Genomic DNA, 18,881 nt, shown 5'->3' with positions numbered 1-18,881 from the left:
TTATTGTGTCTTCTTAAAAATTAAAATGATTATCTTCCAAATTTTAAACCTTCCATAGTTTCAAGGACTACCGTTACAATAAGTCTGTTGGTGAATCGTTTTGGCATCAGATCATTCACAGGTACACAGCCTACCTTCCCCACAGATCTCACACCTCTTACGACACATATGAAGATCACGACCCAAGACGCAAGAAGACACAACGCCAGCTCCCATTTGATTGGTCCAAGGTAGTTTATACCACTTGATATACCAAGAGCTTTGTACCTGAAAATGAAAGTTCCATACTTCATACTTTTATGCATTGCACAAATAGGGAAAGTAAGAAGCTAATGTTTGAAATTATATACATGGTCTAGCATGACCTTTATCCCATCCCGATGTCAATAAAATAAGTAGTAGTGGTGGTCCGATTAATTGAAATAATCGAAGATTGGTCGCAATGACTAAACGACCAAGCAATCGATCATGTTTTCTCATAATCGATCACAAACAATTCTGGAACACTTGTTTGCATTAACAATATTTTTCACTAGGTTGCTTTTGTCTGTTACATTTCATAAACATTACAAGCTCGTTGCAAGTCAGGATTGAATTTATGTTAAAGACTCCAGGAAATTTATGTTCCTAACATACTAGTCATCCTTTAAAGTTGTTAAATTTGCACATGCATTTTGTGGAATTTGCAAAAAGACTCATAAGAACTACATGTTTTTTCTTTGTTTTTTTGTGCAGTAACAGACATAACCAGAAAAATTTGATAAATGATGCTGACCAATTATTTTCGATGATTGATCGGTTGTAATGAACCAATCATCAATTATGAGATTTTATCCAATTCCCAACACTAATAAGTAGTACAAGCTTTTGGGGTGAGTGAGTATGGTTCTATGACGCAAAGCATACTACGTGACAACGATGCAAGATTCTGTATCGAAACGTCGCATCATCAGAATAAAGAAGTTCTTCATCAATAAACTTTGTCCTTATCTGATTCACCTACTTCTAAACATGCCACTCAAAGAGGTAAAGATGCTTGCACCTACTGCCAGAATTCCTCTGCTGCTGTGTGAGACAGAGAGTCGTTGTTCCACCGACTGCCATCAAAATGGGTACCATTGCTGTATGCTGCCACCACAGATGTGTACGTGGTGTTAAACTCTCCAGTCCCGTTCACACTTGTAGAATTCAACGCTGCAAAATGAAACACGCATGCATTAATACTGTATTATCAAATTTTCCATTCTCAATGCTAGATTGAACAGTGTAATTCTGTTCTGTAACGATGAAAGACATGTACTGTGATCAGATACTGAAAGCCTGTTTGGCATAATGAAATTGTGATTTTCTTCATGTCCTAAACAGGAAACAAAGCATATATCTATGAAGGTCCTGTTAGGGACAGAAAGTTCGTTCCGGTTTGACAGAGCTCCGGGTTTATTGGACAATTGTGGAAGTTACACCCCTTGAGGTCACAACATGAACAGTTCACGTACAAGTCTGAATGAGTGAGTATGGTTTTACGCCTCGTTTAGCAACATTCCAGAAATATCACGGCGGGGAACACCAGAAATGGGCTTCATACATTGTACCCATCTGGGGAATCGAACCCAGGTCTTCGGAGTGACGAGCCAACGCTTTACCCACTAGGCCAACCCATACGCTTGAAGGAACTTGATGCATGACCACTGAAGCGTGTATCCTCCATCTTCTGGTCTGTCTCTGACCCCTTCCACTAGGCCCTTACCGTAAAGCATTAGCCTTAAATGAAGCTACTCTACATTATCCACAGGTTTGGGTGTAAATAAAAGCTCCTTCGGCTCCTCTTCAGTTTGGAACATTACATATTAGCAGAGACCAAGTGTTGGTCAAAGTGTCTCCATATGGAAACCTGTACAATTTGACAAAAAAAGACGTAGCCCCCTCTTTAAAGCCATATAGTTAAAAATGTCGGCACACAATATCCCCACATGATGAATGATGACATCGTTACCTCCAGTAAGTTGGTTCAAAGCTTTGACGCTGGTGACGCAGGAGTCGGTGTTCCAGCTGTTGTTGCAGTCTGTCCAGGGTAACGTGGCCCTACAAGAGTAGACGGTGTAGTACAGCGCCCAGGCACAGATGACGGTCAGATACACCACACAGCAGAAACACATGGCCAGCATGCCCAGGCCCAAACCTGGAAACAGAGAACATGTCTCATGATTGTTTTGTGCTGACCAATGAAATTTGTCGTTAAGTCAGCTGATATTGAAGTGCAGGTGAAATGGTGTTTTAACGACACTTTCGAGGTGATTACATTTACATTACATTCGAAATAGCTACTGGCCCGCCAGCCAAATGCTAGCTGATTGTGAATGGGCCCAGTAATATACTGCTAAAGCTATCCCGCCTGGCTAGCTGAAAATCTCAGATAATTTGTTCTTTATTTAATGCACATGAATAATTATGACGATGTCAATAGAATAAGGTGTTATAAATAGTTGAATATGATCCCTGTGAAGCTATTCATAATTGGTTGAGGGTGAAGCCTCGGAGAGTTGGGAGACTTGTCCCTGATGTCCATGGCCAAGCTGGATATCTACGCGATACTGGGAATCAGCAATCTCTTAATCAGTGTGGTCAGAGACGAAGATAGCTATGATTACCATGACAGCTGCTATGACAATTTGTCTGATGTTGACAAATTTGAAATTGATGAATCTGACAGTTCGGAATGACGGCATTTGTTTTCAAGCTTATCTTTTGCTCTAGAAGTGAGCTACACATAAGATAAGTGAAAAAAAGGTTTTGTGTTTGTTTAATTTATATTGTTTCCAAGGGGCGACAATAACTTACCATCTTCAATTACCAAACATCAAACCAATTCTGACCGATTTTCATTTTGATATTGATATTTTGCAGGGCCAGTGAAATATGATATGGGCGAGAAATAATTTTACCTAACTAGCCCTCCTGGCCAATGACTTTTCAAAATTAATTCATACACTGCCTTGGACTAAACTGGAAAGTTGAATTTGACTTAGCATATACAAACACTTCAAAGTCTACCTTCGTTAGTGAACATATAATGGGTTCGAATCCCGGTTTCCCCTGATCATTTTTCTAAGTCAGCATCATGCCCCACGACCATCGGTTTCAATCTTAAATGTCTGCGACCCGAATCATGTCGGGACATAGCTCCATCATCAAGCTGACACACCGAGCTCCAACTGAGTTCTGTCCATGGTGGCGTTAAAACAAACGCACTCTCTGTTTGTTTTAACGTGAATAAACTTACCCCTCAACAATGGACAAAGGCTCCATACATGTGTCGGACTCATGGCTGAAAACTGTCCCAGAGCCATCTCCAGGAAGAACAGCGGCAAGCCGCACAACACAAGACACACGACGAAGGGAATCAAGAAGGCGCCTGGAATGAATGAATGATCAACAGCATGAGCATCAATTGGGAACCGATGACATGTGTCAACCAAGCCAGTGAGCCTGACCACCCGATCCCGTTAGTCGCCTCTTACGGCAAGCATGGGTTACTGAAGATAAAGGACCGCCTCCGTGGTGTAGTGGTTAGAGCGTCCGCCCGGAGAGCGGAAGGTCGCGGGTTCGATCCCCGACCGCGTCATACCAAAAGACGTTTAAATATGGTACTTGTTGGTCCCTGTTTGGCGCTCGGCATTAATGGGTACAACAAGGACTGGTCGGCTCGGAGTCAGTATAATGTGTCTGAGTGGGGTATTCATGCTTCACTGCGGCATGGTATCTCAGTGGGCTAGCACTATAAAACCAGCTTAAGTCTGGGCTAGTACAAGCAGCCGCACATACACATACACACGCATGCCCGTCGTCATATGAGCGAAATATTCTCAAGCACGACGTTAAACCCAATTTCATCTCACCTCACTGAAGATAAATTCTAACCCAGATCTTCACGGGTATATTCAAGGTAGATTCGTACACGGTTATTAGGAAGACTTGGGAAGTGATGAGAGGCGTAAGCAGTAAAGCATCATTAAAATTACATTTTTCATACTTACTCACGAACTTCTAGAATGCCAATCAAACAGTTTCATTAAGTGCATACTACTGATTGAAACCGTCACGTGTATGTGAAGTTACGAATAGACAAAATGTTAAAAACCCATGGTAATATTCAGTATCAACAGAGAAATTGATAGTCAAATGATTTTAACTTCAATGCCAAATTAGGAAAAAGAAAGAATTATTAACCTCCTCCGTTTCTGTTGCAGATGTATGGGAATCGCCAGACGTTACCAAGGGCAACGCAGAAGCCTACTACAGACAGAATATATTCCAGCTGTGAGGCCCAATGTCCCCTCTCGTTTTCCCCCTTTTTGTCTTCGTCGTCGATGCAGTCTTTGGAATCCACCATGGCGACGGATTCGTAGGACTTCTCGTCTAACTTCGAGTTGGAATGCATCTTCTGAAATTGTCAAAAATACCATGAAATCATCATCATTATCATCATCATCATCTTCATCATCATCTTCATCACCACCACCACCACCACCACCACCATCGTCGTCGGCGTCATCATCATCAGCAGCAGCAACAGTAGCAGCAGCAGCAACACAAATGTTAGTCATCATCCCACATTACTTGAGCGAGGGTGCAATCAACATTCCAACATCCAGTCAGTGAGTTCTACATTGACATTATGTCTCCTAATTGCATTACATGAAAACAAATTAAACTGTGAAATGACTAACAATTTCAGTGTTTTCAACACAGGGAAGATACTTTTGACGCAGATCTGCACAAGCTTCGTCTACTAGTCCAAACAATTACGTTGACGGCTATGTTAACTCATAGACTTGTCTGTAAGACACCATTTAGAGGAATGAGAAACTATAGTGCTTTTAGTTCGGTTCGTGCCAATTTTGTAGCATACATAATTTTTTCGAAATAAGAACTTAGTTTATATTTTTTTAATGAACTTGTAAAAACGTAGAAATGATCAAAATTAGGAAAATGTGATCGAAGTAACGAATGTTAGAAATTTCGAAAAATATAAACAAATAATTGTAGTAACGCGAATGTAAAGTTAAAGAAATAATTCACACTCCAAAAGTAGCACCATTCGGTTTTCGAAATTGTTTGATTCATTATTAACTTCATATCAGAAACTAAATTAGTGATCGAACTAACGAGCAAAATGTTCGAAAATTCGAAATATATAAACAAATAATTGAAATAACGCGAAATGTAAAGTTGAAGAAATTATTCATCCTCCGGAAGTAGTACCATTCGGCTTCGTAATTGAGAAATTGTTTTATCATACAATGGATAGTGTTCTCGGCAGGATAAAGCCAACGGATATTTTCGGTATCCGTTGGGGTCATATACGGATATCGATGCATATTAGAGAGGTCATATGCAAATTTCAGGGACTACTTTCACAGTGTAAACAAACATGGCGTCAAGGGTCGGCGGTCGTGTCCGGATTAACGGCCGTGGTTACGGTACTGTCAGTGCTTTGATCCCAGAAAATTCATGCCTGGTTTTGATAGATGGAGTAGATTACAAAGCGAAGATAGAAATTGATAGGCTTACGAAGATACCAACATCAGTTCCCCGACCGACAGTCAGTGTTAGCGAGAGAACGGTGCACAGTGTCATGCTAAAATTAAAGCGTATTTGGTTGTTCAAAAGGTTAATTGAAGGTTTCTGAAGTTCCACGTGAGTTTGTTGTTATTTTTCAAACGTAAGCTAAGATTTGTTGACAACAATACGTGCTTTAGCATAAAAGCTGACTGGGAACTAGATGACCGCTGAGTGATCAGGAGAAAATTATGTCACCGGGCTTGTGACGTAACGTATTATTCCGCACATATTTGTGACGTCATAGACATTCCACGAAGTTTAGTTTCATGATTTGTGGCATTTGAAATCGCATTTTTAAAAATTATAAAGCAAAAATGACATTGTATGATAAATAGGTTATCATACTCGTGTGTTTTGGGATGGTTAATAGCCTGCATTAGGAATAAACACTATGTATTTAGCTCGCCAAGACTCGCTAAATACAATGATTATTCCTAATGCAGGATATTAACCATCCCAAAACACACTCGCGTGATAACCTATATTGATTCGTTATTTCTTTCATTAGAAACAATTACCTTCACAGAATATAATCAGAATCCATTGTTCCAGTAAATCGCATTGAAGCTTTGTAAAATCAGAACGGATTGTTCAAGGATGAGATTAGGAATCTACATGTATAATAGAAACGTGTAATGTCACGTTCAAGGACATTATCTAGAACCTCAGTTTAAAGCACTAAATATAAACATTAAAATCATCCAACATAAAACATCAATATATATTAATCTATATTTTAATCAATGGCTATGGCGTTATCATCATAATGTAACGTAAATGCGTGTTATCAATGAATCAGTGAGTGAGTGAGTGAGTTTAGTTTTACGCCGAACTCAGCAATATTCCTGCTATATGGCGGCGGTATGTAAATAATCGAGTCTGGACCAGATAACCCAGTGATCAACAGCATGAGCATCGATCTGCGCAATTGGGAACCGATGACATGTGTCAACCAAGCCAGCGAGCCTGACCACCCGATCCCGTTAGTCGCCTCTTACGACAAGCATGGGTTACTGAAGGTTCATTCTAACCCAGACCTTCACGGGTTATCAATGAATCAGAATGTTTACAACTGATTAGCATGTTTTGTTACCCTCCCACTCCCCATACATTCCCAAGCTGGGCCAGTGGTCGTTGTGACCGTGTTTACGTCAACAGAACGAATACAATAATTGGATATGCATCAATACACTCAAACCACGGCCTATGATATATCTGATATGTATGTATGGAAAATCCCCACACGAAATGACAAGCAAGAATTCATGGAAAATCCCTTTGCTACCAGCAAACGAGCATAACGGTCCACGGAAAACCCCCGTGCTCCCTTATTGAAGACAATTCAAAACATTTTCAGTTCATGTTTTTCCACGTGACAATTGCGTCATGTTACCTATAGTCCGTTTGGCTCAAAAGCGGACCGATGAATTACAATCTAACTTGAAAACTAATAAACATATAATATCAATGAAACGCCCATCATAATCAAAACATCAGACCAACTCTGTGAGTTTGCAGAATTTTGTTTAAAAATATTTAACAAACTATCATTAAAATTTTGACACAGTTCACTATTTGTTACGAGGGAGGAGTGCAAAGAGAGGAACAGCCAGGTGTATATAATACGTTTTTCTGTGGACAAAAAATTAATCAGTAGAAACATTCGATTGGTATTTATCTATATAGGTAAATGTATTATGTAGTTTCTAAATCGTTTTTATGTTATGTGATAATTTTATTTGGTTTCATTCATATACCTCATTTCATAAGTTTATGTTGATGAATACCGATGAATAATATATATATTGATATCATACATGTACATTATGTATTTGTACCACTATCAGCCGTATGTATCACGGCTTTGTATTTCTGTGATATTGTAATCTTGGAACCAATGAAAACAAAACAAAGCAAAAAAAAAACAAAAAAACCTCTCAGAACATGTCACTGAGATTTGGAAAAGTGCAAACAATATATAGTGTATACATGCGTATGATATACCTGTTGATAAACAGTCGTATAAAACACGTATAGTGTTTAAATATGTAACAAATCCTAAGTTCCTTACATTACGAGATACTGTGTTCCACTTGTAAACACTTTTCTTGTCCCAAGAAGATCACGTGGCGATTTACTCCGCCAACCCCACCTCCCATAATACACCGGGGCTTTGGCTCAAGAGTTTTGGGTGTACTGTAAAGTTGGCGGGGTGATAAGTAGAAAGTGCAGGAATTACACATGGATTAAGACCACCTTTGTGGTGGAGGTTATCGGTTCTATATTCAATTCAGTGTCATTGTTGGTTCCAAGGCAAACGCCAGTGACCAACACATTCATGATTGTCAGATGAAAAGAAACCGAACGAGAGCCTCACACAGACTGTGTTTTCACGGTGTAGCGGTGAATACACGTGTCATTACATGCAGTCCTTGTGAAGATTACGGGTTAGAATTTGTGAGAAAGTATTTGAAGCTGCTTGAATCTGATTCCGTTCTTGTCAACATGATTCCGGTTGATTCCTAGTTTTCTATAATCCTATTTTTTAAACGAACAAATGGCGGCTTCCAAGAAGCTTGTGGTTCCTTTGACACGGACTTAATCCTATTTTACAGTTCAAGTGTCTTCAACCAATGCACCCGTGAAGATCCGGGTTAGAATTGATCTTCAGTAACCCATGCTTGTCGTAAAAGGCAACTGACAGGATCGGGTGATCAGGCTCGCTGACTTGGTTGACACATGTCATCGGTTCCCAATTGCATAGATTGATGATCATGATGTCAATCACTGGATTGTCTGGTCCAGACTCGATTATTTACATACCGCCGCCATATAGCTCGAATGTTGCTGAGTGCGGAGTAAAACTAAACTCACTCACTTCAACCAATGCTTGCTGCAAAAGGCTACTTGAACTGAGCTTTCAGGCTCGGTGACAGCGTGTCATCGTAACCCGACGACGTTGAGCTTTGATCGTAATATCAATCACGGGATTATCACACCAAATTGGCTTGTGCTGTAATTTTGACATGTGTAGGTCTGAGCATATTCAGGATTGTGCTAAAAGGTAAACATGATTAGGGTCTAATATGTCCCTAGGACCAGTATATCCCAATTGAAATTCATCGTTTATTTATTTATAAAGGAGAGATTTCTCTGTGTTTTATGCATCAACGGGGTTAAAGATTGAAGAAAATTGTTTGTGTATGCGTTCGCATGCGTGCGTTCGTGCGTGTAGGTCTGGTATATTCAGGATTGTGTTAACAGGTAAACCTGATTAGGGTCTAATATACCCCTAGAACCTGTATATTCCTATAGAAATACATCATAGGTTATTTATTAAGGAGAGATTTCTCTGTGTTTTGTGTATCAAATGGTATTTAAAAAGTGTGTGGGCGTATATGTGTGTATGTGCGTGCGTGCATGCGTGCGTGTGTTTGAACATACATACTAAGGCCCATCTGTGCAATGATAGTAGTTATCGCAAGACCGTTCAGGTGTTATCGGCATGAATAAACCTCAATCACGTATCGATTTGTTGTGACACGCATCCCTTGACCGCTGTTGATTCCATTGACTGACCCTGACCCTGCTGTCCTCTATCTATAGTTAATGGTCGACACTGTTGGCGTGGGGGTTAAAGCTGTTTCTGGCTATTGTATGGATCAGTTTGCGTGTGTGAGAACGGCATGGGACTAAAAGAGACATTAAGATCTATTGTACTTATCAATTGTACTGCCAGTGTCATATCCCTGTATGAAAGAAATACCATAAGTCGTATGGCAACAATACATTTGTACACAGCGGGATACAAGCCTGCAAGCTTTGGACGCCAGTTGTCACACGTTTCAAATTCCTAATCACCATTAACCGAGCTTGGTCTGTTTGGACATCATTCTGTTGTGATTGTGATTGCTGTGGTATACATTGCAGACAGACAGACAGATTTATTTCGTAGAGTGGCCATGAGGCCAAAAGTACAGTGACATTTTTACATAATTTTCTTTTGAGCGTTGGCATGAGAAGTACACTGATATTTATACTCATGCCAATAATGGTTGTCACCACCCTCCCCACCCCAACCCCACACCCCCTCTCCAATAAAAAAACTGAAGGGGGTGACAACCATTATTGGCATGAGTATATAAGCATCAAAATTATGGATTTTGTTTACAAATATGGCTAGGCGTAAAATAACATTTGCATTTTGGGTATTAAGTAAATTTACAAACTTCTGTATGTTGGGATTTACACAATAATATTGTGGTATATACCTGATGCGTAAATCAGAATAAACAGGGCACTGTAATAGAACATGGTACTCTTCCTGGACAATATTGACGCACTGGGCGCACATGGCAGAACTGATATCATCATCTTTGGATCTTCTATAGGTTTGTACATTCAGTTTACTGATGCCACATCTAAATTTTATAAGAGATCTACGGAGTTCTTAGAGGATAAAACTTTTAAATATGTTTCATGGACAATGTCATGTTTAAATAGTGAATATGAACACACATATTTGGAGCTTGCAATATCGGATGACCATTCTTAGTACCATATATCTCAACAATTTGTTTGAATAGCTTTAAGAACATATTAGGATCTCCAACTGTTTGGTGGATCCATACATATGCAAGACCGTATTGAAATAACAATGTTCTAACTGAAGAGGTCCAGTTAGTATCTCCATTATCATCTAGATTTTTCATCATATTATAGCAACGTTTAGAATGTCTTGTGGCTGGTAGACTGAGTTGTCGTAACCAGTATGATATAACTCTTGCTTTATGATAGACATGAAGTGGATATCTTCCACATTCCGCTAAAACAGTTTTATTAGAAGAGCGATACCCAACTAACCAACTATACGCTGCAATATTATTGGTACTTCAAATTTCAGTCTATGTTATACGTCATATCCAGTTGACGTACTGCATAATATTAAGCACTTTAATTAAAAGCGCACTTCATTTTAAGAAATATCTTTAAACTAAAACATGTTTAAACGTGATTGAATTCAAAACATATTAGATTATAGGGATTTCGCGTTTATAGTCCATTTGGCTCAAACGCGGACCAATCGATGAATTGCAATCTAACTCGAAAACTAATAAATATATAATACTCAATCAAAAGCAAAACATCACACCAGCTCTGTGAGTATTTTGCAGAATTTATGTCCTAAAAATTAAAAAGTTGTTTAACAAACTAGCTTTTAAATATTTAAACAGGTCACTATTTATTACGAGGGGGGAGTGCAAAGAGAGGAACAGCCAGGTGTACGTGAAGCCCGTGCATAAGTGCCGACACAAGTTATAGATTCATTTAGCAGTGCCGTCTCCATTCTTTCTCGCACACCTGGCTGTTTCTCTCCTTGCACTCCTCCCTCGTAATAGTGTGTCAGTCCTTGCGTGTCTTGTCAGTCCTGGTTGGTCGTTTCAGTCCTTATGTGTCTTTTCAGTCCATGTTGGTCGTTTCAGTCCTTATGTGTCTTGTCAGTCCATGTTGGTCGTTTCAATCCGGTCTTGTCAGTCCATGTTGGTCGTTTCAATCCTTATGTGTCTTGTCAGTCCATGTCGATCGAGTAAGTCTTAGCCGTGGCAGGTCACGTCAGTCCATGAGGATCATTTCCTTGTGCAGTACTCTGAACAGTCGATGACATATCCCTTACTACAATTGGTTGTTTCAGTCCAAGTGGTTCGTTTCGGTCCTAGTGGTTCGTTTCGCTCCTATTGGTTAGTTTCAGTCCTAGTGGGTCGTTTCAGTCCTAGTGGGTAGTTTCGGTCCTAGTGGGTCGTTTCAGTCCTGGTGGATCGTTTCAGTCGTATTGGGTAGTTTCAGTCCTTAGTGGGTCGTTTCGGTCCTAGTGGATCGTTTCAGTCCTAGTGGGTAGTTTCGGTCCTAGTGGGTAGTTTCAGTCCTAGTGGGTAGTTTCAATCCTTAGCGGGTTGTTTCAGTCCTTAGTGGGTCGTTTCAGTCCTAGTGGGTAGTTTCGGTCCTAGTACATAGTTTCGTTCCCTGTAAACACCATGACTGTTAGGACACCAGTTACAGCTCTTAACGGTTGACAGCAGTTGACGTGAGAGTCATCACAAAGGAACTCTACACACAGAATCTCTAACACAAAGAAACTCTCAGGTAATAAATTCTAAAGATCTTAACCTGCACTACTGTTGGTATTCACCCGAAGGCGTTAGATTTGTCTTCCTGACTGATATCACCTGGCGGAATCTGGGGTGAAATATGTAATCGGATATTTGTTGTTTTCGTTCGTGTTGTATGAGGTTAATAATCCGGACAAACAAGAAACCCTTGATGTGACCTTCTTAGTGCTCTAGTGGCACATGTCTTACAGAAATACTATAGGACTTCTGGGGTTTTTTTACGCCTTTGCCACAAATGATAAAAGAAACGTATAGAAAACATGTTTGTTCTATTTAAACATTTGTGTCGAAAAACAATAAAAAATGGAGATATAGTTTGGAATGGTTTTATATTACTCTTTTTTCAAATAAAGATGCAAGATGCAGTTCAGAAGTTGATTTAATACTTTTACTGACTGACTGACTGAGTTTGGTTTTACGCCGCTTTTAGCAATATTCCACAACATCACGGCGGGGGACACCAGAAATGGGCTTCACACATTGTACCCATGTGGGGAATCGAACCCGGGTCTTCGGCGTGACGAGCCAACGCTTTAACCAACTTTAAGGCTACCCCACCGCCCCTTAATACTTTTACAGTAGTAGTAGTAGTCGTAGTAGTAGGTCGTTTCAGCCCTTATACAGGTTGTTATGGTTGGATAGTTTGTTGTTTCACGCCGCACTCAGCAATATTTCATCGATATGGCGGCGGTCTGTAAATAATGGAGTCAGACAATCCTGTGAACAACAGCATGAGCATCGATCTGCGCAACTAAGTCAGCAAACCGTTAGTCGCCTCTCAGTCGGTTGTTGAAGACCAATTCTAACCCGGATCTTCACGGGTCGATTGTTATAAATTCCAAGCTCGTTCTATCTGTGACACCTTTCGAAATTAGAGAGTAGAGTATCCCATAGATTAAAAATAGTACATCAACAAATCATGTCTCAACGTCTATAACGTACGGGGCGGTGGGGTAGCCTACTGGTCAATGCGTCCGCTCGTCACGCCGAAGACCCGGGTTCGAATCCCCATATGGGCACAATGTGTGAAGCCCATTTCTGGTGTCCCCCCGCCGTGATATTGCTTGAATATTGCTAAAAGCGGCGTAAAACCATACTAACTCACTCACTCACTCTATAGCGTACCCGCAGTATGGTACGAGTTAGGGCTAGCTAAAATGATCGACAATAGGAAATGTCGTCGATAGGAAAAATTATTAATTATCATAGAAATGAAAAGTTCTTAACGTTTGTGATAGAAATAGGTGTACTTTTCTTACACAATATCCAGTTTAAGGACTTTATTCAAGGTCTCCTAATTATGTTCAGAATATGAACAATATGTTTTGTTAATCATCCATGCAAAAATATGTCACCACTCACCAGCGATGTGAAATATATTCATTACTTTCAGACAGTTTTGGCATTTTTGCCCCGATATTTATCGATAATCGATCCATATTTAGTCAACGATTATTGATATCTGTGATCTATATTGATAGCCAGACCTAGTACATGTACGTCTGTATAGATGCATTCCAGAGAAACCATTAATTTTAATTTCATTCGCTTCCATTAAAAAACCCCAGACCAGACAAACACAGCCTGTCGTTGATATTATAAGTCTCCATGTGTGCTCATCAAACTGAGACCGCCTCCGTGGTGTAGTGGTTAGAGCGTCCGCCCGGAGAGCGGAAGGTCGCGGGTTCAATCCCCAACCGCGTCATACCAAAAGACGTTAAAATATGATACTTGTTGGTCCCTGTCTGGCGCTCGGCATTGATGGGTACAACAAGGACTGGTCGGCTCGGAGTCAGTATAATGTGTCTGAGTGGGGTATTCATGCTTCACTGCGGCATGGTATCTCAGTGGGCTAGCACTATAAAACCAGCTTAAGTCTGGGCTAGTACAAGCAGCTGCACATACACATACACACGCATGCACGTCGTCATATGAGCGAAATATTCTCAAGCACGACGTTAAACCCAATTTCACCTCACCTCATCAAACTGAACAAAGTGTTCTTTTAAAAATTCCGATGGACGCCACATGCTTTTGTTGAGTCACGCTGGTTGAGAGGTTGAAGGCGTGACGGGACATGCAGTTAATAATTCATCGTCCTCCCCAAAAGTCACGGATCGTTTGTAAATCAGTCAACCATACATTCTCGTTTTGAGACAAACAAAGAATTACCTTACGCATGTACCTGGTCGGTAGGGTAATGTGTATACAATGGGTTCTACCCAGGTGGTTATGTCCATAAATGTCAGCTGCTCATCATCAGTGGCTAGTAATATTTGATGGTAATTTTCATGCGCCTTTCGCGTCAAGCCTCGTGCAGCGATAATGAAAAGGTTGTACGCATGACATTCAATGAGATAAAAGTTCACAAGGAGGACAAACAACAGGCAAACAAAACAGTACCAGCGTCTGAACTTTAACTGAGAACGTGTAATCCCAAATATAAGATATGTTACATTTGATCACTTTCCAAAACCTATTGTTTATTCATAGCTTTCGGCCGTGGGGGTCGTGCCAATTTACACTTATCAGAGGGGTACACAAAGTCCGTGGTCTTGACTACCAGTTGTCCGATTTTCATTTTGTGCAAGTCGGGGTGGCTGAGTGGGTTAGACTGCTGACTTTGTGTGCTGGCGACTAGGTGCCTGGATAGCTATTCTCGAAATGTTCGTAACCCTACGAACTTCGTAAGCCCATTCTTAACACATTGGCTACGATCAAAGTTAAGAATTCTTAAGGCTTAAGAACGTTTCGAGAATAAGGGCCCTGACTCTTAGGGTGTGGGTTCGAGTCCCGGATGAGACTCAACAAAAGTACTAGAATCTGTACTTTACTGAGAAAGTGTAATCCTAACTATGACATATGTTACATTTTGATCACTTTCGAAATGGCATTATTTATTCAAGACAGTCTTTAGTTGAAACCTAATATATCACTTTCACATACATAGTGGTTAATGGTTATTATTATGACCGCATTTGCATAGGTTTCGTTACTAACAATATGTTTACGGACAGACAGACAGAGAGATTATTTATTAAAGTCTCACCCCTGTTATACATATATACATTTACATAAGGGCCATTCCATACGGAATTATGAGAGACTAAAATTCTTAAAAAATTGCATGTACATGTATTATGTGTAAGAATAATTAAAATTATATAATACGGATTTTCTCCTTTTTAAAATAACATGGCAGGTTTTGGCAGCTATAAAACAGATATTGCTATAGGACAGGATAAAAGCAGTTTTTTGTATATCAGTAAGATTACTAAAATTCTGACATTGGCTATCACAAGTATTTAAAAGACTAAAACGTTCATGACTATAAACCGGACAATTAATTCAAAACATGAACTTCGTCTTCAACACAGTGTTTACAATAAAAGCATTTTACGACTAGCGAAAGAGGAATGTCACGGACAGTGGAAACACTGTCACGGCTCTTCAGGTAATACATTAATTCATACCCTAGTCTCAGCCTATTTGCCCTGGGGTCATTATACGAGTTTTATCGTGACGGAAAAACAACACGTGTCCCCATAACTGTACAGGAGTGTTGCTTAACGCTGTAATAGAGACGGTGGGGTAGCCTAGTGATTCAAGCGTTCGCTCGTCACGCCGAAGACCCGGGTTCGATTCCCCAGATAGGTACAATGTGTGAAGCCCATTTCTGGTGTCTCCCACCGTGATATTTGCTGGAATATTGCTAAAAGTAACACTCACTCACTCACTCACTCACTCACTCACTCACTCACTCACTAACTAACGCTGCAATATGCCTGTTTTACGTCAGCATCGGGCTGGGGTAGCCAAGTGGTTGAAGGGATTTCTTTATGCTTTCTCTGTTCGTTCTACATACGGGTTTAAGCCCAATTAAGGTGATACCCCTTGAAATTGTTTTTATATTGATCACTTCTGCGTAAAACCGGTATACATCAAAGCCCATGTCGCTGTTAAACCACACTCGCTTAACCGGGGTAGATTATCTCATTTTGTTTCTTCCACACGCTGTATTCCAGCTATATGATGGCGGTCTGTAAATAATCGCGTCTTGACAAGACAATCAAGTGATCAACATCATGAGCACCTGTCAACCATCCGATCCCGTTAGTCGCCTCTTACGACAAGCATGGGTTGCTGAAGACCAATTCCTACTGATATCTTCAAGGGTCGTAGCCAGCGTGATTATAGACTAAACCGAGAGTGATTTCACATGTTTTCTGTCAATTTGAAGAAAATTGCATACTGGGGTTCACACAGCTTTAATATGAATGGTTTGCATCATACTGAAATGCTTCATTATAACAAAAATTTCTGTTGTAACAAAATTGTTCTGTTGTAGAATTACCACCAGTGATATCGGAAAATAACATATCATCAATAATTTAAACATAGTGTGAAATGAAAAATAAAACCCAGCTGTCTTTTAAAAAGAAACTAAACGTTACAAACTCACACCCTATAAATGAAGAAAAATACACGACTCTATCCCCCCAAACCCGTGAAGATCCAGGTTAGAACTGATCTTCAACAACCCATACTTGTCGTAAGTGGCGACAAAGATGTGTAGAGAAACGATGCATTTCATCAAGAAATAGATAGCAATATCTCTATTCCGGGTCCACGTAAAGACCTCTCCCTGAAAAGTGGTTTGGCAGTTTTGGACATTTTGGCGTCGTTTTGACGTCTAAATATTTTTGGTTGTGCCGTTAACGGAGTGTTGGTAATCAGCTGCAGATACAGGGCACAGCAGGGTCAAGGTCAGTCAATGAAATCAACAACATTCATGGGATGCGTGTCACAACAAATCGATACGTGATTGAGGTCAATTCATGCACATCGTCGTGCCGCAACAACGATGGCGAAACAGATGTTTTATGTATATTAAATGATGAAGATGGAATTAAAGGCAATTGTGACAGAGTGTTGATATTTCCCTACGAAATTATTGTTATGATTATTCAAAATCAAAATCTGGAATGCAAATGTTCAAGACACTCGGTGAGTGTAAATGAGAGAGAGAGAGAGAGAGAGAGAGAGAGAGAGAGAGAGAGAGAGAGAGAGAGAGAGAGAGAGAGAGAGAGAGAGAGAGAGAGAGAGAGAGAGAGAGAGAAACAGAGAGAGAGATAGATAGATATATATAGAGAGAGAAACACAGAGAGAGACAGAGAGAGAGAGAGATAGAGAGAGAAAAACACATATATATATATATATATATATATAGAGAGAGAGAGAGAGAGAGAGAGAGAGAGAGAGAGAGACATTCGTAGGTAGACAAACAGGCAGACACACACACACATACACACACACAGAGTTTGCGGTATGCCCTTAAAACTAATACACCGAATATTAAATTTATTAGAATAGCCAAATAGTTATTTTGTCATCAAGGATTTGCTGCAATGTATAACGAAGTAAAATCAGGTGATCTTATGGAAAACTGAAAATGCCAACAAAGTTATGCAAAGTTATGCAAATTAGCGAGGGACATGTCCTACTGGCATTGCAGGACGTGTACCCTTTTCTAGAATATATAGTGTTCATTTAGATATTTATCGCAGTTACAATACCTTTTACGCCTGAAGGAATCTGCTTGGGTGGACAAGCGAGAGTGAATATTTTCTGGCGCTGACATTATGTATCTAAAATCCTACTACATTCTACCTCTGATAAAGTGTGGTAATCCGTATCAGTTCCGTAAACATTTAAAAAAAGTGTTTATTATACACATAATAATCTACTGGCAATATATATATGTTTATATTGACACAACATATTGACACAGCACGACATTTCCTGTAATAATGCACAACTGGGCATTGTACACTGCCGAACGTCGTGAATGTATGATGGGATATCATGTTTGGAGAACATCTATTCAGTTTGGTGCCACTCATCATTGTCTTGTCAATATAAAAACTGAATTGATGTTCTCCAAACATATTCATCAAACATTTCCTTATGTACATGAAACATTCATAAATCTATTATGTTGAATAAAGATATTGTAGCAAAGAAATGTCTCTATCCTGCTTAATACAAAAGTCTAATTCCACATCTTTTGGGGTGAAATATACCCCAAACTACACAAGACGTGATTTCAGGGAATTGTCTATAGCTCTAGTCTATTTTTCAGTGATTATGTATAATCCATGAAAATTTCAGTGATTATGTATAATCACTGAGTGAATAAGACATTATACATAATCACTGAAAATTTCAGGGATTATACATAATCCCTGGTTTTACATATTCACTGTAATATAGGTACGTAAAGAGGAGAAGTTTTATATAGTTTTAGTTTTATATAGTTTTTTATATACATAAATATGCTATATATTTACGAGAGGCGAATTTCTTATATAGTTTATATATTATTATGTTATATATACGCAAAGAGACGAAGTTCACCAGTGTACAATGTCAATTATTACAGGAAATTTCGTGTTGTTTCCATATTTTGCGGATTTCTCATATACGTTAATAAAGAACGAAAAATGCATTCATATATGACTTACCTACAACTGAGAGCGCCCGATATATGTCTGTGGAGGCTACAATTGTACGTCGTGTATATTTCACAGCTATCCAGCCGACGCGTGACTCTGTGTTCTGCCAGCAGTTTTGTGGGGTCCCCAGCACTGGCTCGATGGACATAACAGCATGGACTCACTGGAGCTTCCAACGTGGATTCACTGGACCGTGACCTGCATTGTTTTCCTTACTGCCTTGCCCTCCCTGTAGTGCTAAAGCCCTGAATGAACCAAGTTTAGATTTCCCAGAATCTCCCAACTCACTGGGGCTCTTTTTCAATTTAAATGGGTTTATTTGTAACTATGAATATTATATACTCGATTATTTACAGACCGCCGCCATATAGCTGGTACATTGCAGAGTGGTTTAAATTTTGGTTACACAGACAGATCCCCCTAAACACAAGCCCCTCAGATTTAAAAGGTTTTATAGGTCATAATATATTCGCATTATGGACATAAGCATAATATATATAGAAACAACACTCCGTGGAAATATGGATTTTTATATTGATCATATGCTTGTTTATAGGTGTACACCAGGCCACGGATG

At 39.7% G+C, this 18,881-nt stretch overlaps 1 protein-coding gene across 1 annotated transcript; it reads right to left on the bottom strand.

Annotated features, from left to right (window-relative positions):
• Nucleotides 1-29: 29 nt before the first annotated feature.
• On the bottom strand, nucleotides 30-18,424 carry LOC124266871 (sodium- and chloride-dependent betaine transporter-like). Its single transcript, XM_046701679.1, has 6 exons — nucleotides 18,314-18,424; nucleotides 4,228-4,441; nucleotides 3,281-3,412; nucleotides 1,994-2,179; nucleotides 1,047-1,194; nucleotides 30-267 (listed from the first exon to the last, which is right to left on the bottom strand). Exons 2-6 carry the CDS (start codon nucleotides 4,436-4,438, stop codon nucleotides 30-32), a joined length of 915 nt encoding a protein of 304 aa, XP_046557635.1. The 5' UTR covers nucleotides 4,439-4,441; nucleotides 18,314-18,424.
• Nucleotides 18,425-18,881: the final 457 nt, after the last annotated feature.

Source organism: Haliotis rubra, unplaced genomic scaffold (genome assembly GCF_003918875.1).
Source record: "Haliotis rubra isolate DU_JTF1 unplaced genomic scaffold, ASM391887v1 Scf1284, whole genome shotgun sequence".
Lineage (NCBI taxonomy): Eukaryota > Metazoa > Mollusca > Gastropoda > Lepetellida > Haliotidae > Haliotis > Haliotis rubra.
The sequence above is the reverse complement of the archived record's forward strand: the minus strand, read 5'-3'. Positions and strand labels throughout refer to the sequence as shown.

Coding starts and splice junctions, on each gene's coding strand:
- LOC124266871 (XM_046701679.1), bottom strand. CDS start 4,438: ATGCATTCCAACTCGAAGTTAGACGAGAAGTCCTACGAATCCGTCGCC. Junction 2,180..3,280: donor CCTTTGTCCATTGTTGAGGG/GTAAGTTTATTC, acceptor CTCTGTTTCCAG/GTTTGGGCCTGGGCATGCTG. Junction 1,195..1,993: donor TTTGAACCAACTTACTGGAG/GTAACGATGTCA, acceptor TTCATTTTGCAG/CGTTGAATTCTACAAGTGTG.